Source organism: Trachemys scripta, chromosome 24 (assembly GCF_013100865.1).
Source record: "Trachemys scripta elegans isolate TJP31775 chromosome 24, CAS_Tse_1.0, whole genome shotgun sequence".
NCBI lineage: Eukaryota > Metazoa > Chordata > Testudines > Emydidae > Trachemys > Trachemys scripta.
Genome location: NC_048321.1, coordinates 6,047,188 through 6,070,703, shown reverse-complemented (window position 1 = coordinate 6,070,703; position 23,516 = coordinate 6,047,188). Strand labels below are relative to the sequence as shown.

At 43.3% G+C, this 23,516-nt stretch overlaps 2 protein-coding genes across 11 annotated transcripts in view; one reads left to right on the top strand and one right to left on the bottom strand.

Moving 5' to 3' along the window:
• The window catches only part of PSMB4 (proteasome 20S subunit beta 4), a 7,016-nt gene extending 735 nt beyond the window's left edge, over nt 1–6,281 (top strand). The window contains exons 2-7 of the mRNA XM_034756704.1: nt 744–950; nt 3,080–3,226; nt 4,271–4,352; nt 4,520–4,636; nt 5,455–5,543; nt 6,128–6,281. Coding sequence (XP_034612595.1) covers nt 744–950; nt 3,080–3,226; nt 4,271–4,352; nt 4,520–4,636; nt 5,455–5,543; nt 6,128–6,140 — 655 coding nt within the window. The 3' untranslated portion in view covers nt 6,141–6,281. The remainder of the gene's footprint in view (nt 1–743; nt 951–3,079; nt 3,227–4,270; nt 4,353–4,519; nt 4,637–5,454; nt 5,544–6,127) is intronic.
• A 3,850-nt stretch (nt 6,282–10,131) lies between these two features.
• The window catches only part of POGZ (pogo transposable element derived with ZNF domain), a 70,852-nt gene continuing 57,467 nt past the window's right edge, over nt 10,132–23,516 (bottom strand). For 6 of the 10 annotated variants that reach the window (XM_034756306.1, XM_034756309.1, XM_034756313.1 and 3 more), the window contains 9 exons: nt 21,721–21,821; nt 20,561–20,716; nt 19,574–19,708; nt 19,082–19,254; nt 18,308–18,448; nt 17,421–17,480; nt 14,053–14,165; nt 13,096–13,120; nt 10,132–12,990 (listed from right to left, as the gene is read on the bottom strand). In XM_034756306.1, the coding sequence (XP_034612197.1) occupies nt 11,421–12,990; nt 13,096–13,120; nt 14,053–14,165; nt 17,421–17,480; nt 18,308–18,448; nt 19,082–19,254; nt 19,574–19,708; nt 20,561–20,716; nt 21,721–21,821 (2,474 nt within the window). In that variant the 3' untranslated portion in view covers nt 10,132–11,420. Of the gene's footprint in view, nt 12,997–13,095; nt 13,121–14,052; nt 14,166–17,420; nt 17,481–18,307; nt 18,449–19,081; nt 19,255–19,573; nt 19,709–20,560; nt 20,717–21,720; nt 21,822–23,516 lie in introns of all 10 variants that reach the window. The other 4 variants (XM_034756308.1, XM_034756312.1, XM_034756316.1 and 1 more) reach the window with 2 other exon arrangements.

Here is a 23,516-nt window from a genome sequence, read left to right as displayed (position 1 = left end):
GGCTGGGGGAGGAGAAGGGCCAGGCTGGGGGGGGGCTCGTGGGTGGAGGGGGGATTTGGGGGGCAGGGCGCCTGGGGGGTGGCAGAGGGGGCGGGGCTGGGGAGGAGAAGGGCCAGGCTGGGGGGGGAGCTCGTGGGTGGAGGGGGGCTTTGGGGGGCAGGGTGCCTGGGGGGTGGCAGAGGGGGTAGGGCTGGGGGAGGGGAAACTGAACTGGGAGAGGCGGGGAGGAGAGGGGCCAGGCTGGGGGGGATGGGTCTGGATGGGGAGGGCTCGTGGGTGACTGTGGAGGGGAACTAGGGACTTGCAGACCTTGCGGGCGGGGGGGGAGGGCTCTGAGGAGGGGGATGGTGGCTGGGCGAATCCACAGGGCCACATGGGTGGGGTGGGGGGAGATGGCTGAGAGCATGGAGGACACAGGTGAATTGTTAGGGAGGGGACAATGTTGGGGTCTTCTGGGAAAGGGGTGAACAGGGTTGGCTCCCCTAAGGTCACTGGAGGCTGGTGTTTTCGTAGCCCCTATTCTATGTGCCTGGGCTGCCCTGGCATTGTGCTTTCTGACCCATTGATCCCCATGTAATCAGCAGCCCCTGGGCCCAACCCCCCCATTGGGTTCATTTGGAGCAGAATTATAGTCCGTATCTGTGAGTCAGGCTCAGGAGAGGAGTAAGGGCCGCTATAGAAGAGTAATGCTGCTGTTGGCTGTCCAACTCAGGGAGCACTGATGGTTTTGCTGGTCTCCCCAGGAATCCCATGGTGACAGGCACCTCGGTGCTGGGAGTGAAGTTTGACGGCGGTGTGATCATCGCTGCAGACATGCTGGGCTCCTACGGCTCTCTGGCCCGGTTTCGTAACATTTCCAGGATCATGAAAGTGAACGATAACACTGTGCTTGGCGCGTCTGGGGACTACGCTGATTTCCAGTACCTCAAGCAGGTCATTGACCAGATGGTGTAAGTATTTCTCCTCTGCTGACCCATGGAAGCAGACCTTCCCTCTCTCTGTTAGAGGGAGCCCCATTTCCCAGGCAGGGCAAGCTTGCACGCTCATGCCTATGCTGCGGATACCTAGACGTTGTTCTGCTAGACTTTACTGTAGTAAAGAACAGAATTATCAGACCCATAGATGAACATGATATGTTGGGGAATAATCAACACAGCTTTTGTAAATGGAAATCGTGCCTCACCAATCTATTAGCATTCTTTCAGGGGGTCGGCAAACATGTGGGCAATGGTGATCCAGTGGATGTAGGGTACTTGGACTTTCAGAAAGTCTTTGACACACTCCCTCACCAAAGGCTCTTAAGCAAAGTAAGAAAAGCGGGAAGGGCCTTTCCTGGATCAGTAACAGGTTTAAAATATAGTAAAGGTTAGGAATAAATGGTCAGCTTTCACAGTGGAGAAAGGTAAATAGCGGGGTGCACCAAGGATCTGTACTAGGACCAGTCTGTTTAACATATTCATAAATGATCAGGAAGAAGGGGTGAACAGTGAGTTGGCAAAATTTGCAGATGATACAAAATTACTCAAGGTAATTAGATCCAAAGTTGACTGCGAAGAGTTACAAAGGGATCTCACAAAACTAGATGACAGGGCAACAAAAAGGCAGATAAAATTCAATATTGATAAATGCAAAGTAATGCATATTGTAAAACATAATTCCAAGTATACATACAAAATGATGGGGTTTAAATTAGCTGTTACCATCAAGAAAGAGATCTTGGAGTCATTGTGGATAGTTCTCTGAAAACATTTCCCCAATGTGCAGCAGTAGTCAAGCTAACAATGTTGGGAACCATTAGGAATGGGATAGATAGTAAGACAGAAAATATCATTCTTCCAATATATAAATCCCTGGTACGCCCACACCTTGAATACTGCGTGCAGTTCTGGTCGTCCCATCTCAAAAAAGATGTATGAGAATTGGAAAAAGTACAAAGAAGGGCAACAAAAATGATTAGGGGTGTGGAACAGCTTCCATAGGAGGAGAGATTAAAAAGACTGGGATTGTTCACTATGGGAAAGAGATGACCGAGGTCTATAAAATCATAAATAGTTGGAAGAAAATGAATAGGGAAGTGTTGTTTACCCCTTCACATAAAACAAGAACCAGTGGTCTTCTGATTAAATTAATAGGCCGTAGGTTTAAAAACAAACAAAAGGAAGTACTTCGTCACACAACGCACAGTTAACTTGTGGATCTCGTCAGGGATTGTTGTGAAGACTAAAAATGCAACTAGATTCAAAACAGAATTAGATAAGTTCCGAGAGGATAGGTCCATCGATGGCTGTTAACCAAGGTGATCAGGGATGCGACCCCATGCTCTGGGTGTACCTAAAACTCTGACTGCTAGAAGCTGGCGTGGTCGATGGATCACTCGATAACTGCCCTGTTCTGTTCATTCCCTCTGAAGCATCTGGCACTGGCCACTGTTGCAAGACAGGATACTGGGCTAGATGGACCATTGGTCTGACCCAATATGGCCATTCTTATGCTCTCTAGGTTTGCCAGTCCAGCATCTTTCATTAACACTAAAATAAGCAAAATATTTCAAATGAATGTAACACAAATACCCCAAACTAGTGTTTACAAAATTAATTAAACCAGATTTTAGCATCTCTGGAGCTGTTATTTTAAGTGGGAGCTCTTTGTCCTTCTGTCACTGAGAATGCAAACTTGTCTCCATCCTTTAAGGTCCCACCACTACCATGCCTACTTATCCGGCTTTGAGCATGCAGACTAGCTGGAGATTAATACAGGGCTATTGATTCTTGATCTGCAGTCTCCTTCACCGCAAGAAGGAAACACAATTTCTGCACGACAAATCTCTCCTCACAGGCCCAGTGTCTCTCCAACAAAGGGCCTATTAACAGGTCTCTCCACTTACCCATAATTTACTTGAGATCTATGGCTGATGACCTGTAAGAACGCAGAGCAGGTGTGCGTTTGCTTTAACGGCCTGTGAGGATTTAGTATGTCTTATTGCTAGCCTGGCTGGCAGGGGTGGGGGCTGTGGTTAAATCTAAATAATGTCAGATGGTTGGTAGGTTTTTAAGTTGTCTAAAACTCTTCTCTGTACTAGAATCAATGAGGAGCTGTTGGGAGATGGTCACAGTTACAGTCCAAAGGCCATTCACTCCTGGCTGACCAGAGCCATGTACAGCCGGAGATCCAAGATGAATCCGCTCTGGAATACTGTCGTTATTGGAGGCTTTTACAATGGGGAGAGGTAAGTCCTGCTCAAGCTATGCAGGATGTGTAGCGTAACTTCTCTGCTGCGTTTCCATTTCAGGGACTCAATCCACTCCCCACACAATAGAAATAGGTGTCATTTATAGTCCCTGGTAGAATAAAGCTCAGGGCTTGATTTAAGGAAGGACAAACAATAAATTTGAAAGATCTAAAAATGTTTGTAAAGCATAGGAAAGGGCTTTCAATATTGTCTTACCAAACTTTTGTTATTAACTAATCTGAGGTCTTCGGGCATCACTTTGCTGCCTCTTTCAGATCAGACTATATCTTGTCTTGTATCATGGTGCATGGATATTTTTCCCTTCCATTGCATGAGCCAGATTTTCAGTACTGGGGCACACGACTGCCTATATAATTTGCATATGCAGTTGTTGTAACTGAATGTGTAAATTGCTTCCCTTGTGTGTGCAGGTGAGGCCTGCCTTTTGTATACACAGTTGCATGCTCCTGCCATTATGGCCCTTGGTGTCCCATAGATCAAATGCACACTCTCTCCTGCCCCCTCCACTCAATTTACAGCCTTCTCCTTGCTTCTTCTCAGGGACAGCCTGTCTAGGAGAGAGAGCCCCCATTCAACACTGACTGATGGCTTTTTTCCTAAACCACTTCATAGGGGAATGGGCCCTCACTCTATCTAGCAGTACACATCCCGCTCGAATGCAGTCTGCTACAGTGGGAAATACTAGAGGGTATTTTAAAAAGAGGAGTAAGCAGTGTACTTGAAGGCCAGAAAATACCCTGACCCCAAGCAGTTCTTTTGAGTAGTAGTCTGGAAGCTTGTTTGATGCTTGGCCTCGAAAGAACTATCTGTTAAAACAGGAGCCACTGAACATTCCTTCCTTTAGTTGCCTGTGTGCCCAGAGTTATCAGCTGGACTTCACCTTTTTCTTGGCTGGCCTGAGGGGTGTTTGCTTTGTCAACTTGTGCTGGAGTTGCATTTGTAAGCTGGCTACAACCCCAGGAGGGTTCTGATGTTTCTTCCGTCAACCAGGAATGAAAATCTCCATCATTCTGTGTTCAGTTTTCTAGGGTACGTTGACATGTTGGGTGTTGCCTACGAAGACCCTACACTCGCTACTGGCTATGGAGCGTATCTAGCTCAGGTAAGTGCTTGTAGAACATTGGGAACTGTAGCGAGAGGCAGTATAGTTTAGTGGCAAGAGCAGGGAAGTGAGTCAGAGACTTGAGTTCTGTGCTGTGACTAGTGCATGCTGCTCTGTTGCTCGAACTGCAACTTCAGCCTCATGGAATTATTTTTTTTTAAATGCAGCCATTAATGAGAGAAGTCTTAGAGAAGAAACCCATCCTGACGAAGGATGAGGCCCGGGACCTGATTGAGCGCTGCATGAAAATCCTGTATTACAGAGATGCCCGATCATTTAACAGAGTAAGTATCCTGCCTTGGTGTTCCCTGGTCATCCTGCAGGAACTGCAGTGCCTGTTGTGCTGGCTGAACTGACATGCATTGTCCAGCTTCTAAGTTGGTGTGATTCATCTTCAGTCATGATACTCGGCTGTCTTATAGCAACTTCCTTCCCCTGACTTCAGAGGGGCTTAGAGCTGCTACGCCTCACAGCACCTCTGTGAGATAGTGAAATGGGGAGTATATTTGTTTGAGATGTGACTTGCCCAGGATGTCACAGGTTGTTTGCAAAGCTGGGAAGAGAGCTCAGTCCTTGTTCCCTGCTCTTTTCAATCCAGCTTTTCAAGACTTGCAGTGGTTCCTCCATCCCTAGCAACAGCAAAACGCAGTTTGCCAACTACCAGACAGAACTGGCAAGGAAACTATCTTAGTCTCAAGTTTTTGTAAGGATATTGAAGTAGGCAAAATACACCAACTTAGCTGATGTTTCTCTGAACATTTCAGATGCGGGAATTGACATTGGCGCTTATTAGAATGAGTCAATCCAGCTCGCTGACTTCAGATAAGGAGTGTCAGGGCTCAGCCTAGTCCTTCAGTTAGCTGTGTATGACCCCCTGCTTTTGTTGGGCAAAAGCTAAAGGTAATTGAATGTGAAGCTGAGTAGTTATGTTAAAGCAAATTAAGTTAACCCTAACAATTTTTTTCAGTGAAAGGTGAGCTTCAGATATTCATTATTTGGTCATAAACTATTATTTACCCCATGTCAAAGCACTGGCAATCTCAGATTTCATTTGCATTAGTCAGGCTTTACTGGCAATTCTAATTGTTGATCTCCTCCTTAGTACGAACTTGCCATTGTGACCGAGAAAGGAGTTGAAGTAGAAGGACCTCTGTCCGTAGAAACCAACTGGGACATAGCACATCTTATCCGGTAACTTGCCAAAAGTCGTACACTTCACTGAACACTCAAACTGACAAATGTCTTGTAACTTAAGGCCAGCTTCGGCCCTCAAGCTTCTAACTGCCCTGGGAGTTGAGCCTCCCTCTGGCCCTCATGGGTGGGGGTTTTGTAGATTAACTTTTTAAAAAAAAAAAGGGGGGGGGCATTTAGTTGTGTTTCTCTGCTCTTGGAACAATATTCCTGCTTGGTGCAATAACCTGGGTGCATGAATGTATAGTTCTGGCCAGGAGGGGGAAAGCATTTCTTCTAGAAAACTCTTTTCTGCACCAAGGGATAGCTTCTAAGGTATTTGAGGTTGGCTAAATCTTGGACCTGGTTGCTTTGTTTCTATGGCCAGGTTTTGAAGCCATTACTAGACAGAGGTCTCTAGGGAAGAGAGAGGCTGCTGACTTAACCTGTTCACCAGTTTTCCACTGGTCTTGGCAACTGCCTTTTATCAAGCATTGTTCAAACACCTAAAATACCCAAATCTGTTTTTCCAGCTTACTGATGTTGACTCTGGTTTGTGTGTTCTGCTTGTCTTCATACCTGACTCTTTAAAATCTCCTTTACAGTGGCTTTGAATGAAATCTGAAGAATTGCTTGACGCTGGTGCATCCATATCGCCTTTCATATGCACGGTTTAAATCAGTTATCTACCAGAGCTTAGAGCTCTGAGTGACCCTGAGTTATACAAGTTTTGTAAATGAAATAAATATGTTGAAACAAGTTTGCATGTTTATGGTGTTTAAGCTTGAAAATGTACTCTGCAGGGGACATCTAAAACTGGGGTTGTACCAGAAGAAGTCTCATTTTTAGCTTTACTGAACAAGTAACTAAGAGTCGGAAGCAAAGGGTCAGAGCATTTGAGGTTCACAGGTAGTCAGATGTTAACTCTGAGAAATTAACTACTTCTAATGGTTGGTGGTAAGTGTAGATGTATATGAGCCTCTTCTGGAAGAGGCCAGGATTTAATGGAGCATCCGGTTTGTGCTGGCAAACTTACCTTTCACAATTGTCAGGGGCCTAGCCGTGACTTCACCTTCGTTGATAGAAGGCTGTACCTGTTCTGTCCTATAAGCATAGCATATTTATTATAAGACATTCTCTTAATCATAGCTGCAGCATGGGTGCTATATAGACCCTCTAATGCAGAAACAGATGAGGGATGGACAACAGTGGGGTCTCCTACTCTACACACCCCTTACTGGCCTTTAAGTCTAGCAGTTGGACATCTTGTCTTGTACTGGTCCTGCTTCTGTCAGTATAGGCCATGCCCTACTCCCTCTATGCTTAGAAAGTGCTTTTATCCAGTGATCTAACTGTATATACAGATTAACTTAAAACAGTACACACACTTCTGGAAATAGATCATGGAATGTACCCAGCTCACACAAGACTGTTCAGGGCTATTACCTAAACCATCTTAAAGTGTGGGCATGTTTACCAGACCCTCAGCAGGGAATACTGTAAGCAGGCAACTATATTTTGCAATCTATTTAATTTCCTTGTAGAGGGCATTGCATTCCTCCCAAGTATAGAAATCTCTTTCAAAGCCATCCCAACATTTGGAGTTGCAAACTTGAATGGAGGTAGGCAGAGCTGGTGCTGCCCATTCAGTGACTGACAGCATGGTTCATGGGCGGTGACCAAAGTTTGCTCCATAGGATCCTGAACTGGCTGAGCAGGACACTTTTAATTGTAGAGGGTCTGTGCTTAGATGGAGACATGCTGAAGACAAAGGCTTCAGGTTATTATAATGAATGTGAAAATAGGACTGACTTGCCAAGTTCATCAGCCCTTGCAACAGGAACCCTCTTCGTCTCAGATGAGTTAACACTGTTATAAACTCTGTTTGGCTCTGGAGCTGCTGATCTCCAGAGTTTCCTGCTTATTTACTATGGAACTAGGTTTGATGATATCCTATTCCAGTATCTGACACTTCAGTAACATTATTTAACACCATGAGGTGATACAGAGCAAAACGTCACTGTTACATCACTTATTCCCAAGGCTGGTCATTCTAACCCAAAAGTGCAGTGTTCTCCCCTTCCTGCCCACTATGCTCCACAAGAGTTTAGCAGCTGTAAAGAGATCTACTAGGCCAGCACTGCATTTACACAGCCTGTTACATGCTAATAGCTGAAGTATTAATAAAAACAGAGACTTGGGAAAATAAAACTGTTCTGAGATGCAGTCTCTTTGCTTCCCATGTGCTCAGTTTCACAACTTAAGTAAGCACTATGCAAAGCTTTAGGGTAGCATCAAGCAGTTTGGGATGACTTGGCATGATTGTAAGCCTGGCAAAACTAAGAGCTACCTGGTTGTAGGCCTCAGTCTCTCAATTTACCTTGAAGCTGAACTGAAATGCATTTCAGAAAAACAACATTTAGTAGAGGTGTGACAACCACTCAAACAACATGGGCAGTCTGGAATACCAACAACTGTTGGAGAAACAGGGTCATGAATTTGTATCATGATCGGTAAAAACTTTTAGCTTACCTTTTAATCCAATACCAGGTGCATTACACAAAGTAAAACTACTTCCCCATTTTTATCCTCTCCTTCTCTCCCCCCACCCCCACTTCCTTGCACCTTCTTGTTAACTGCTGGAAATGGGCCATTTTGATTACCACTACAAAAAGCTTTTTTTCTTCTCCTGCTGGTAATAGCTCACCTTAACTGATCACTCTCATTATAGTGTGTATGGTAACACCCATTGTTTCATGTTCTCTGTGTGTATATCTTCCTACTGTATTTTCCACTGCATGCATCAGATGAAGTGCGGTTTAGCCCACAAAAGCTTATGCTCAAATACATTTGTTAGTCTCTAAGGTGCCATAAGTACTCCTGTTCTTTTTGCGGATACAGACTACCACAGCTGCTATTCTGAAACCAATTTTTAATAACACCATATGGAGCAAGTGCTAAACTACACCAGCTAGATACCACAGGGCTCCAACCTTTCCTCACAAGTAAGTCTGGAGGGAGAAAAAAAAATCAACGTGACTGCAAGTGTTGACTAGTGTGCCTACTGTCCCCATATTTAAGCACTATGCAGGAAAATCAGACTTGCAAAGACTACTCACAAATGAGTGTTTTATGAGCAGGCTTGTACTTAAAACATATTAAGTAGTCCAATGTCCTGTGAGGAAAGTACTTCAATATCGTCTCCATGGTGCAGATTGGAAAAACTTGATACCAAGAGGTTAAGGATTTCAATTTTCAAACTTATGTGCCTAAAGTTGAACAGGGACTTGGATGCCTAACTTTAGACTCCAGTGACTTGGCTGGGGCTACATAATATCAGCGCAGAGCCAGGATTAGAACTTGAGTTGCTAGCTCCCAGCCTGTGCTCTGGTCACAGGCCTAATGCTTTACCGACCTTTGTAAATAGTAAAAACAAAACCTTTGCTCTTTAGCTTATAGCTGTCTTAAGAAAAAAAGATATTGCCTCCAGAGAATTAAAATACCAGTTCATTCAGTTAAATAGATGGTCTGACACATTTATACTTTCACAAATGATTCTGTATCTGACTGGTCTTCGACAGTCTTACAGCTCTTACCATTCACTGGTCTAACAAGAGGTCCTGCTAACATCGAATTCTAAAAGGACTTGGATGAAGCCCTTGAAAGAGAACCTCACCTCAACAGTGATTACAGTGAATGAACTAAAACCATTTAAAAATTAGGAATTTTAAGAGTTCTGTAATCAAAGGGCCTCATCATAATAGTAGGAGACAAAGTAGGATACAACTTGGTATGAACATCATACAAAAAACTGCCCATAGCACGCATGGTCTTAAGACACATCATACAAGGACTTAGAGATGAGATGCCTCCACTTTTTTGGGATCGCAGGTCATGTGTCTATAACTAATACATTAGGAGGATAGTAAAGAATGCAGCTACATGTAGCTAAAATACTGAATAGTCTGCTTAAACTGGGCTATCTCTTTGCAACTGATTTACCCTTGTAATTATAATTCATGACTGTTGCTTAAGTTTCATTTAAATAGAGTCCATTTATCAGCATTTATGAGGTAAACAACTTAAAAGCTTTAAGCTGTAGTTTAAGAATATAGAGGTTGCCAAATAAAGATGAAATGCAATGAATGTTTTTACAGTAGACTATATATACGTATGATTTATGCTTTTCAGACTTAAAAAAAAAAACCCTCAAAGTCAGGACAACAGGCTGTCCCACTTAACCTACTGTAGTTAATATATGGCAGTTAGGGGCCAAACTGCTAAAGTCACATTGATTTTGTGGAGGGTTGCAAGGTACAAGTGAGGGCAGAATCAGGCTCTTAAGTGTTAACTACATGTAAACCCATTTCATTACTATCCCATCCCTGGCTTTTTTTCCCCAGACACAGTGAGCTACTGAGTCCCTTCCCAAGCAGGGGGTTTGTGTACAAATTGAATCAAATCAGGAATTGGTCATGTCAAACAAAAAACTTCATCAGCTTCACATTTTTTGCAGAGTTCAGAGGAGCAAGAGAATTAATTTAGGATAATATGTACTTTTCTATCAAATTCACAAGAGCTAAATACTTCTCCATAATAAAAACACATGTTTATAAATCCATTTCCCTGGTTTTATTAAATGTTCCACTTATGTACACTTTAAAGATGAACCATTTACAGGTCTGCACATGCTGCCTCCTGCTTTCCTTGGGTAATAGGGAAGGTTCTCAAAAACCTCTATGGAAACAGAAAGGTGCAGGTGCTTCTGATTTTTGTATGTCAAAATGCTTTCAGTTTATACCATAATACATACAATTAAAAAACCCTCAAACATGCAAATTGTAGAAAAATTTAAGCTGGCAGTGAAAAATAAAAACAAACGTCTTCCTTTTGTGCACATCACAGTTTGTTTCATTAAATCAGATTTTCTAATTCTAAGGAACGTAGTGTCTGATGCCACTGGTTAAAGCAGGTTTATCAACTACTAGTAGTTTAAAAAGGTTGTTTAATGGTCCATATAGTTTTAGCTCCCATCAATTGTACAGGAAGATCAAGACAGACTTGGCTTGTCTCTTCCGTCATGTACCCTCTGTCAGTAATTCTTTGGAGCAAGGTGGGTGGGTGTCAGATGGTTTCCTGGGTGGAGGAATGAAACCATCACACACAGTGTCCTCCAGTTGTCATGAAGTCTACTCAAAAACGAGAGGCTGGCTTTAACACTGCACCTAACTCCCTAAATACACATCTCAGTTCAACCCCAGTTCAAATACTAATGGCTCCTAAGAACCGTTGCTGGCATTGAACAGGCAAAATTCTATCCCCGTGTTTTACCCCGTGTCAAGATTCACAAGCAAAGTCATTGCTCTTCTTTTTCTTTTTTAAAAAAGAAACAAAAACCCAAATCTCCATGGCCAATAATAGAAGGTTTCACACATTAAAGCAATAATTCATATCTAAAGTTACTACAGAAACCTAAATCTCTGGGTCAAATGTTAAAAAAAAAAAAAAAAAATCTGTGTTAAGACAACCAAAAGATTTATATACTGGTTCATTAGCTACATATTTTTTTTTTCCTTTCTTTAGAAATGGTCACATTGACGATGTAGTATAATTCAAAACATTTTTGCACAATAAAACAGAAAACTATGATACAGTGAGGTAAAGAAAACGCAAAAATATTCACCCACAATATAGCGTCAGAAAATACCAACACAGTGATTTCTTTCTTTTTTTTTAAAAAAAGCACAAAACTTATAAATGAACAGCATAAATGGCTATTAATCTGAGTGATCACCTACAAATTTCCTAATCCCACAAATCCACAGGGAAGTGTAATGGTCTCATCCAACATTTATTTAAAAAATAACCCTTTCTGGATCATGATTCTCAGATTAGTGCTCAGATTTCCATCAGATCCAAATCAGCATCTTCGAAGCCATAGAAGGATTCAGTCTCGCTTTCCCCTTCAAAGAGCTGGTGGAGGATTTCTGGGTCTGTAGATTCTTCGGCACGGGTCCTATCCTGGAATCCAACTTCTTCGTCCTGCAGCTCATCGCTCAGCTTCAGCTGCTCCTCCAGAGAGGCGATCAGCTCCTCCTGCATGTCAGCATTGCGTGTGGGAGAGTTGGCCGTGCCATCGGGGCCAGGCAGCACGCTAGCCACCAGGAAGGACTGCTGCACGAGTTCAGGACAGTCGCCAATGACTTCCAGAACCTCCGCCAGCCAGCATAAAACCAGCTGGAGGAGAATGTCCGAGTCGCATGTGGAGTCCGCCATTTCCTTGGCTTGCTCTTTCCACTTTTTATGCAAGAAGTTTTTCACAGTCCTTTTTATGCACACATCCAGGGGTTGGATTTTGGAGCTGCAGCCAGCAGGGACTACGGCTGGCAGAGTGCTGGATGCATTCAGTAAGGAAAGTACCTCTTCAGACAGATGTGTTCGGTGGCAATCCAGCACCAGCATGCCCTTGCTGTTCTGGCACTCCGTGTGCTTCTGCCACACTCTAGAAGACCACAGCTCCATGATTTCATCATCGCTGTACCCATTCTCCTTTGCTTCCAATATAATAGACTCCGGCACATTGGCAGGCTGCTCTACATGACCCCTGTAGAACACTAGTGTTGGCAGAATGCTGCCATCAGCTAAGATAGCGAGGACAACGTCGCACCAGGGCTCCCCGGTCCCCACTGTCTGCAACGCATTCTCTTTCCTGTCATCGCTGCTCAGTACCTCCACATCAAGGAAAAGAGAGATCTCATCAATGGCTGCGATCATGGAGAGCGGCAGGTCCTGGGTGTGGATCTGCCGCTGCACAAACTCAATGAAGCAGCTGGCATTTTCGTCTACGTCTTTGGGGAGAGGGTGAGCCACCGCTCTGCGGGTGTGCATGCTGAGGTTGTGTCTGAGCATGAACCTCACTGCCCATTCGTAGGAGATCTTGAAGCCTCCCTCAAGGGACCGGCCAATCTTGGTTGCCTTCTGAAAGAGAGTTTCCTCATTCACAGGCAGCTGCTGCTCTCTTTGTGTGAGGACCCACTCCGCTAGCTTCTCTTCAGCCTCCAAGCTGAGGTACTTGCCTTCTGACAAAGATGCTAAGTTATCTTCTTGGAAAGCTTGAAACCTCCGCAGCCAGCGCCGGATACGCCTCTGAGGATTCCTGAAGTGCTCTGCTGCCTGCTCAGTGTTGCAGCACAAAGCAAACAGTACAACACGAAGCTTTTTCACGGACAGTTGTTCCTTTTTGCTTACAGGTTCGGGCTCTTTTGCTGGCTGTTCTTCTTCTTGATCATCAATATTTAAGCACTCTTCCTCCTGACTAACTACAGGTCTCTTATATGCCTCTGGCACTGCTTCAGGCTCCAACTCATCCTTCTCAGGTAACGAAGGCTTTGATTTCACAGTAGCAGCTTTACTTGGGGGATAGGTGGAGTATATATTCTTCATGATTCCGTCATGGGCCTGGCTGTGCCTTGAAGGGAGAGAACACAAAGAACCAGCTTAAAACAAGAAAAACAAAAACAGGGAACAAAAACTAGAAGAGTATTTGGCAAATGAGAGATGTCAAACAGTTTACCTTGAATGTGAAATCCAAGTGGGCCCTGAAAAAGGAAATATTTTGAGGTTAGTTTGCAAACATCAAGACAAACAACAACAAAAATCATTTTTCTGGGATGATGATCTTGTACCTCTGCAGTGCCAGTCATCCTGAAGGATCTCAACACAATTTGCAAACACTTTATATGTATAATTTCATACCCATAGAGTAATCACTGTATCCAACACTAAAACGCAGCGACCTCTGGGTTGATGCACAGCAGCTAACAATGCACAGTGACACTAGACCATGACCATTAAAACCAGCAGAGAAATACTGTATTCATTTGAAGTCACAGGAGGAATATAGTTGGTTGGATATAGGCCAGTAAATTGGAATTTGCCCAGGCCATTGGAGGTAACACCTTCCTTTAGCAAAATGTAATAGGGATATTTAATGACAAGCATCTAGGATACAAATTTTAAGCCTCATCCAAAATTGTAACTTCAGCAGCAGTACAATGCCTCTTAGCCTCTCACTGGTTCAATAGTCTCTCAGAGGAAGAGTAACTTACTAACAACATTCATGCAGCCCCTGGATGAGTCCCACAGCCCACAGCAATATAGCTGTAACTATTACCAAAAAAGGAAAAGAGATATTAAACCAACCCCATAAACCTCTAGAATAGACAAACTCTCTCATTCTGTTATGAAGGGTCCACAACACTACACATCTACCTACAAGTCCTATGGCCTGGGTTATACAGCAGGTCAAAGTAGCTGATCACAGTGGTTCCTTCTGACCTAATCTATGAATCTACTCTATGTTTTACATATAAATAGCATGGAAAGCTAGAGGACTACTAGGCCAAATTCATCCCAAATAGATACACCAGGGAAGCATCTGGCCCATGGTCTATAAATAATTGCATTATGCCCAACATTACTATTACACTACAGTATAATGTGAAATTTCTGCTCCATCTCAAACTCTTACCTCGGAAAATGATGTTACTGAACTCATGTGATGGGTTGAAGACCAGATGCTTGGCCATTGCATCACCTTCAGATGTTGCAAAAAGACAGGAGGCACAAGCCAACTTTACCCCGCTAGGAGGGGAAAGAGAAAAGAAGTGTGTAAGAACACCAGCATCAGAACAAACATTTCACAGAAAGCAGCAACCATTAATAAAGAGATAAGGAAAGTTCTCATGGAGACTACAGAGGCTATAAAAACAGAAAACTTAGTTGAAATCCCCCATTAATATTACCTCCTTATTGACTGGGTATATGTCACCTCGGGATGGATGAAGAGAGAAAATTTCTAGACACCATTACTGACTGCTTCTTGGAGCAGTTAGTCCTGGAACCCACAAGGGGAGAGGCAATTCTTGATTTAGTTCTAAGTGGAGCACAGGATCTGTTCCAAGAGGTGAATACAGCTGAACCACTTGGTAATAGCGATCACAATGAAATTAAATTTAGCATCCTTATAGGGGAGAAAATACCTAAGAAACCCACCACAGTAGCACTTAACTTCAAAAAGGGGAACTACACAAAAATGAGGATAAACGGAAATTAAAAGAAACAGTCACAAAAGTGAAATGTGTGGAAGCGGCATGGAATTTATACCGCCCCCCCCCCCACCATAATAGAGGCTCAAACAAAATGTATCTCCACTACCAAAAAACAGTAAGAGGACCAGAAAAAAGCTACCATGGCTAAACAACAGAGTAAAAGAGGCGGTTAAAGACAAAAAGACATCTTTTAAAAACTGAAAGTCAAATCCTAGTGAAGAAAACAGACAGGAACATACATTCTGGCAGGTCAAACATAATTAGGCAGGTCAAAAAAGAATCTGAAGAGCAACTAGCAAAAGACAAGAACTAAAAGTAAAAAAAAAAAATTTTTTTTTAAGTACACCAGAGGCAGGAAGCTGGCCAAACAATCAGCAGGGCCACAGGACAATTGGGGTGCTAAAAGAGCACTCAAGGAAGACAAGGTCATTGAGGAGAAGCTAAACAAATTATTTGCATCAATTTCGGGAGAGGATGTGAGGGAGATACCCTCACCTGAGCCATTTTTTTTAGATGACAAATCTGAGGAACTGTCCCAGATTGAGGTGTCAGTAGAGGAAGTTTTGGAACAAACTGATACTTTAAACAGAAATAAGTCACCGGGACCAGATTTCTGAGGGAACTCAAATACGAAATTGCAGAACTACTAATTGTGATATGTAATCTATCATTTAAATCAGCCTCTGTGCCAGATCAGTGGCAGAGAACTAATGTGATACCAATTTTTGAAAAAGGTTCCAGAGGCAATCCTGGCAATTACAGTCTGGTAAGCCTAACTTCAGTACCAGCAAAATGGTTGAAACTACAGTAAAGAACAGAATTATCAGACACATAGATCAACATGATATGTTGGGGAACACCCAACACAGCTTTTGTAAAGGGAAATCATGCCTCACCAATCTATTAGACTTCTTTGAGGGGGTCAACAAACATATGGACAAGGGTGATCTAGTACACTTCGACTTTCAGAAAGCCTTTGACAAGGTCCCTCATCAAAGGCTCTTAAGCAAAGTAAGCAGTCATGGGAAAAAGAGGCAAGTTCCTCTCCTGGATCAGTGACTGGTTAAAAGATAGACAACAAAGAGTAGGACTAAATTATCAGTTTTCACAGTGGAGAAAGATAAACAGCAGGGTCCCCCAGAGATGGGTACTGGGACTAGTGCTGTTTAACAGTCATAAATGATTAGGGGGAAAAAAAGGTAAAACAGTGAGTTGGCAAAGTTTTCAGATGATACAAAATTACTCCAGACAGTTAGGTCCAAAGCAGACTGCAAAGAGTTACAAAGGGATCTCACAAAACTGGATGACTGGGCAACAAAATGGCAGATGATATTCAATGTTGATAAATGCAAAGTAATGCACACTGGAAGACATAATTCCAAGTATACATACAAAATGATAGTGTCTAAATTAGCTATTACCACACAAGAAAGCAATCTTGGAGTTATCGTGGATAGTTCTCTGAAAACATCTGTTCAATGTGCACCAGTCAAAAAACGTAATATGTTGGGAAATGTTGGGAAACATCAGAAAAGGGATAGATAATAAGACAAAAAAAATCATTATACCACCATATATAAAAGCATGGTATGCCCATACTTTGAATACTGCGTGCACTTATGGTCATCCCATCTCAAAAAAGATAGATTAGAATTGGAAAAAGTACACAGAAGGGCAACAAAAATTATTAGGGGGATAGAAAGCTTCCATATGAGAGGAGATTAAAAAGACAGGACTGTTCAGCTTGGAAAAAAGAGACAACTGAGGGGAGATATGATAGAGGTTTAGAAAATCATGAAAGGTGTGGAGAAAGCAAATACGGCCGTGTTATTCACCCTGTCACATAACACAAGAACTGGGGTCAGTAACAGGCAGCAGGTTTAAAAAACCATAAGGAAGTACTTCTTCACACACCCCACAGTCAACCTGGGGAAGTCATTGCCAGGGGATGTCATTGCCAGGGGATATTGTAAAGGCCAAAAGTACAACTGGATTCAAAAAAGAATTAGATAAAGTTTCTGGAGGATAGATCCATCGCTGGCTATTAACTAAGAGGGTCAGGGATGCCATCTCATACTCTGGGTGTCCTAAAAGAAGCTGGGACTGGATGACAGGGTGTGGATCACTCAGTGCCTTGTTCTGTTTTCTCCTTCTGAAGCTTCTGGCACTCGCCACTATTGGAAGACAGGATACTGGTCTGGGATAGATCATTGATCTGACCTAGTATGGCCATTCTTACGTTCTCATGACCAAATTCTGCCTTCAACTGCATAAATGCATTTCCCACATGAAGTTAGCTCACAGTAAAGCTATGTCTACACTACCGCGATAAGTCAACCTATGCTACGCAACTGACGTACCTTAGGTCGAGTTACCGTAGGGTCTACACCGCGGGGGGTCGACGGGAGAAACTCTCCCATCGACTTACCTTACTCTTCTCATCGGGGATACAGTACAGGGGTTGACTGGAGAGCGATATGCTGTCGATTTTGCAGGTCTTCACTAGACCCGCCAAATCAACCACCGTTGGATCGATCTCAGAGTGTCGATCCGGGCTGTAGTGTAGACCTGCCTTAAGAAGTCATTAGGAGTTGCAGGTTATCAAGGGTAAAGTATGACCCAGGATCTTGTGCTCTGTTTAAACACTTTTTTGCTATTACAGAAAAAAAATATTGGATCTTCTTGAGAAGTGGATAATTACAGAAGATGACAGAGTTAGAAGATCAGAAAATAAATCACTTGAGATGGTTAGGAAATTAAAATAAGATGTAATCAAGTTTGGCATTACCAGGCAGTATAGTTTTTAAACAAGGCCAAGTATTTTGGACTCTTCCGAGGAACGTGGTTGCTGTAAGATAAAAAACAAAGATATTTACTAGAGGCTCAGGATTATTCTGCATATTTAAGCCAGACAAAAAAATCTTGCACACTTATTCAGAGAAACCTGATCCTATTTTAGAATCATTCTGTTGCAAGTTTCCCTATCTTTCAATTAAGATTTCAGGGGAATTGGATTCCTATCCCTGATTAAACTGCTTGACCCTGGCTCTGGGGGCAACTGTGCTGCATCCATCATTTTCTAGGATCTGTAGGTTTGTGCGAATGTAGCATGACTCATTTTTGATCACAAGGTAACAGATTAACTACATCTTTCAATTAACTATATACTAGAACCTGTTTTAGGAGCAAGACAGCAATATCCCTGCTCTGAAACCCACACCTCTCAGCGATTTGCACCGGAGGGCAGTTAATGACAGTTCTCACCTAGTAATGTCTTATTTGCCACAGTCACTGATGCTTAAGAACTTGGAGAGGTTTTTAGGCCCAGTGGTCTAGAGTAGAATCACCAAATCCTGATTCTGAATGGGGAGGGCAGCTGCAAACGTTAGACGGGATATTTCTAGGTGGCTGGCAAATGAAAAGGCGTTTGGATGCGTGCGTGTCCCTTATGTGAACTGAAATCCACTGAGATTAATCCTCATCCAGCATTTGCCCTCAACTGTTCTCGCCCATTACCACCCTCTGCATTGATACAAACCACATGCACACTGCTCTATAACCCACTTCTAGTGAACTGGAATTTACTGATGCCCCAGTAAAAGAGAATAACAATCTAAGGGGGGCTTCCAGTGTATTAGAGAGGTTTGCTTTTCTAGAGAGTCCTTTTACACCTACTTGATCATATGGTTGGCATAAGCTCTGGAGCAGCAAGTGCTATAACGACACAGCGAACAATGGACGTAGGTAGGAAAGTGGTTTGGGAAATCTGGGATTTCGAAGCTGCACTCCAAGCACGTCTGCCTCCCCAGGACACTCCTGCAGATGAAAGGGGACATTCTCATCAGTGGCTGTACAGATACCTTGTGGAGTTACAATTCCTGTTCCTACAAACCCTTTCAGACTGGCAGACACAAAAGACAAAGCTAATCAGCAAACAGTGAAGACTGTCATTGACAGAGGCAAACTTCTAAAAAAAAAATGCAGTCAAAATAATCTCCTCTTTGACCTATACTTTCAGCCCTAGCTATATAGATTGTCTTAGTGTTAGCCTTTAGTTTCCCCATTTGTGACACCTCTTTAAGGAATCACTCTTTTATGCCATGTACGCAAATGCAGTGGACTGCCTTAACCAGAAAAATTAAGGGTGCAGTGTGGGACCTCTAAGGAAGACAGTATGAGACGGGGAAGAGAAAGAGAGAGGCTCCTCTGGGCTCTCTACAGGGAAAACCCCACAAAAGAGAAAATAAAAAAACCAAAACTTTTAATAATTTGACTTAATCCTGGTCTTGTGGAAAGCTGGCTTCTCCTGGCATGATAGTTCTTCCTGGCAGTGAACAAGCCGAAACTGCACAGTGCCGAGGAGCAGTCTGCCATCAATGGTGGCATAACATAGCTGACTGCATTTTCTTTAACAACCTTTTAGTTTGAAACTTAGCAAGAAGTTCTGACATTTTCTTGACTGCTCTCTTCTGGATGTTCCTCTGGACGGGTGGGTACAGGAAGATGGGCTGGGGGTCCGAGGAAGTCGTCAGTGGAGTGGCTTCCTGCAAGGTGCCCTGTGGCGCATCATTCGAAGATACTGGCACCGTCCGCGGCTGTCCTCTAGATGCTCTAATTGTAACCTGCAGCAAATGACAGATACAGGCTATACCTCAGTTTTGCATATTTAAGACAGGTGCTGCCTCACTCCTGATCTCTGCTCCTCAGCTTTGCAATGGTCTGCTCAATTTAACATGGAATGGCAGGTGGACTCAGTCTGTTCCAACAGGTGTAGATTTGAAGTGATGCACATTCTGCAAACACCTGTTTTATGGCATCTAGTAAAAACCGGTAGAAAAATGCTGCTGGAATTTTTAGGAAGTACATATTGATACTGTTGATATACTTCTGAGAAAATGTAGGAGGAGGAGCGAGGGCTGCTGTCTAGCTTGGATCCCTTACCTTGGTTCCAGGTTTCAGTCCTTCTAGCTGTTTGGGCTTTCGGAAAGTTTTGTGGTGCTGCAGCTTGTGTTCAATTTTATCCTTGGCAAATAGGAATTGCAGACGACACTTGTTACAGTGATAAACACTCTTCTTCTAAAGCAAAATAAAAATGAAATAGATTTAATTTTGGAGAGTGGAGGCAAAAAGGGAAGGTTCTTGGGTGGTTTATTTTATTTATTTAAAGAAACCAAAACAATGGCTTCTCTTCCTTTTATCCCCTTGATCTCAAGTCCAGCCAAGTTTAGGGGGCATCTGAAAATATTGTATTAAAAGTAGTTACTGGTGGACTTTGTTCAGTTTCCAGTGGGTAAAGTGTCCACATCACAAAATCACCTTCACCCCGGCAATTGGTCCCTTTATCAGCAGAGGCACCAACAACTGCAGGATCAAGAAAAATGAACTCTTCTCTTTCTCCTAGAGGGGATTTTCTCCGAGTCACGGCTGAGGCACACTGGCAGAGCAGCACGTGGAAGCTGCTTGTCTTTCCAATGCCTACCCTATATCTGTTCTGTGGGTAAACTGAGGGCTTCCAGGGTTGTCAATGTGCCACCTGCCAAAAGCACTAACTTTACACAATTTAGAACTTAGAACTACTCACACTTAAAAGAGGTGACCATTCTAGGCAATAGATATGGAACTAGAGCTTCCCAATGGCTGTAAAAAATGTGGTCTGGGGGATGGAATTTATTTTCTGGAATCTGAACTTTTCACCCAGAAGGATAAAGGGCTGATATCACCCACCAATAATTACAACCTGGAAACAAATACCGACAGGGAACATTTCTCACAGTAAATAGAGAGAGAGAGAGAGAGAGAGAGAGAGTGTGCGCGCGCGCGCACGCCCTGATTCAGCTTTACGCATGTGCTCCACTCCCACTCAATTCTCTGTGAAAAGTGAACCATTTTAACCAAAACTTTGCAAAGATTGTAAATCTAACTCCGTACTTGGGTTACCTGGTGCCTCATAAAATGCTGCTGGAAGGCATTGCCATTCTTAAAGACTTTCAGGCAATAAGGACAGAGCAGGTGCCGTGTGTCCTCGTGGATCATTCGGAAATGGCTATCCACTTCAGAGTAAAGCGACGAACGATATTGACAGACCTGGGGATGGACAAATGCAAACAATTAACATGGAAGTAATCTAGGAATTTATAGCACATCTATAACTATAGTATATGGTTACTTTCACTGAAGCATCTAAGCAGCTGCTAACCTACACCCCCTTTAAGTTACTGAATGAACCAGGGCTTATCTGAAGTAAGCACGAAGGGAGATCTAACAGGAAGTGAGACCTAACAGTGAGTGATCTCTCTCAGTTAAAAATGGGGCTGGTCAATCTAGGTAGATTCCTGAGCATCTGAGGAGTAATGAGCTCTGAAAGAAAGTAAATCTTATGCAGTCTTCATCACTCAGAATACAGGGCTACAAGAAGAGAGAGGTATCTTGAGGAGTCGGGGGAACATCAGGGTTTACTGAGGTATACCCATAAAGAATAAAAATAAGATACTTAGATTTTTTTAAAGAGACTACTATACTCTTAAAATTAATAGTTCTAAGAACAGATCTCTCCTGAGAATTCTGTTCTTTCAGATGGTTATAAAATTAGCAGTTAATGACACTATCCATCCAATCTAAAAAGAAGAGAGGAGTAACAATGCAATCAGGAATAACAGGTAGTTACTGAAAAGCAAGTCACAGTGTGTCAGATAGAAAAATTCACTCAGGCCCTATGTCACACTGAAAAAGGTTACATTTTAGAAGTTTCTTATTTTTCTCCTTCTCCCATTGGACAGGCAGCAGTGGGGACCAATTTATGGAGGGTAGCATCTGGAGAGTGGATGTAAGCACTGATCTCAGGCTTAGACAGCAACTAGGGTTGTAGTGAGTGAGTGACAGAGCCTTATCTTCTCCTCTAGAGTGACAGCTTCTCTTTCCTGAAAAAGCTCCCATCTCCAGGCCCTCAATGCAAACTAGTAGTGTTTGCTCCCTCAGCACTGACTCCAATGGCACTAATCACCTACTTAAGTGATTTGTTGGAAAGTTCCAGACCTCCTCCTGGACTTCATAGAAACAGTCTAAAGCACAGAGTTTAAAATGTGTAATACCTGACAAACGTAGGGCATTTCTCCAGGCTTGTGGGTATCCTTCATATGCTGCAAGAACATTGGCTCGCTCTCAAATGCCCATTCACAAATCTTGCACTTCGCTGTAGCAGGAAAGAAAAGCAAAGTAACAGTTAAAACCCCCACAATACAAAGGTTGCAGTGAATGACTTTGAAATCAGATAATATCATTCCTTTAAAGGAAGTAAAATATTACTGGTTCTCTCCTCTTGGATCTGGGGCATATGACTGAAATCTATCTATCTATCTATCTATCTATTCTCAGCATCTTCTGGAAGGCATCACCAAGATCAACTGAGCAGGGAGTAACCTTCTCTTGTTCTTCGAGTGCTGTCCCTGTGGGTGCTCCACTCCAGGTGAACGTGAAGCAATACCCACTATGGCTGGTGGGACCTTGGAGTTGCGGCAGGGATGACTGTAGACAGTACTGTGTGGCCTACTATGGTGTCTGCCGTAGTATCCTGCATGATAGCATAACGTTTGGTAAATGTGCGTTCAGATGTCCACGTGGCCGCCTTACAGATATCAGGAATGGGTACGTTATGGAGGAAGGCAACGTTTGTTGACAGCTCGAGTAGAATGAGTTCTGATGCCTTCGGGTGGTTGGGCATTCTGAATGCGGTAACAGGATCTGATGAAGTCAGAGATCCACTTGGAAAGCCGTTGCTTAGAGATAGCCGCACCTTTCAATCGCTTGGTAGTGGAGACAAATAGCTGCGGGGACTTACAAAATGGCTTAGTCCTGTCTAGATAAAAGGCGATTGCTCGTCTGATGGTGAGGGTATGTACAGCCGCTTCATGCGGAGTCTCATGCGGTTTGGGATAGAATGCAGGTAAGTATATTGGTTGGTTAAGGTGGACACCACCTTAAGGAGAAATTTAGGGTGTGGTCGCAGGGTAACTTTATCTTTAGAAAAGGTTGTGTAGGGAGGGTAGGCCATCAGGGTGCTTATTTCCCCTACTCTCCTTGCTGACGTTATAGCAACCAAGAAAGCTACCTTCATAGACATGTGGAGAAGAGATGAGGTAGCTAAGGGCTCGAAGGGAGTTTTCATAAGACCCAAAGAACTAGATTGAGATTCCAGGCAGTTGCTGATGGATAAATCTCAAGGTAGAGGTTTGCAGGCCCGTGAGAAAACCTTTTATTGTGGGGTGGTCAAAGAGGGAATATCTGTCCAGCAAATCATGGAAGGTGGTGAGGGCTGCAAGGTGTACTCTGATGGAGTTGAGCAAGAGCCTGCCCGGTTTTAGTTTCAAAAGGTAGTCTAGGATGTTAGGGAGGGTCACGGTATGGGGTGTCAAGTATTTATGGGAGCACCACACGGAGAAGCGTTTCCACTTTTGCAGGTAAGTCTTACGGGTGGAGTCTTTTCTACTATGCAGCAGAACATACCGGACTTGCTCAGAACAGGCTAGTTTGTGGGTCTGGAACCATGAAGGAACCATGCCATCAAGTGGAGTTTCTGGAGCTGCGGGTGAAGAAGCCGGCCGTTGTCCTGAGAAAACAGATCTGGTCTGTTGGGGAGAGTCCGTGGAGGACGGATGGACATGCAGAGCAGGTAAGGATACCATGTCTGTCTTGGCCAAGCTGGGGCAATAAGTATGCCCCGGGCCTTATCGTCGCTGATCTTGCATAAAACCCTGTGTATCAGAGGGATCGGTGGAAAAGCGTACATGAAGAGTTGTTCCATAGGATGAGGAAAGCGTCTCCTAGGGATGCAGTCCCAAATCCCACTTTGGAGCAAAATAGGTGGCATTTGTGATTTGGGTTTGTGGCA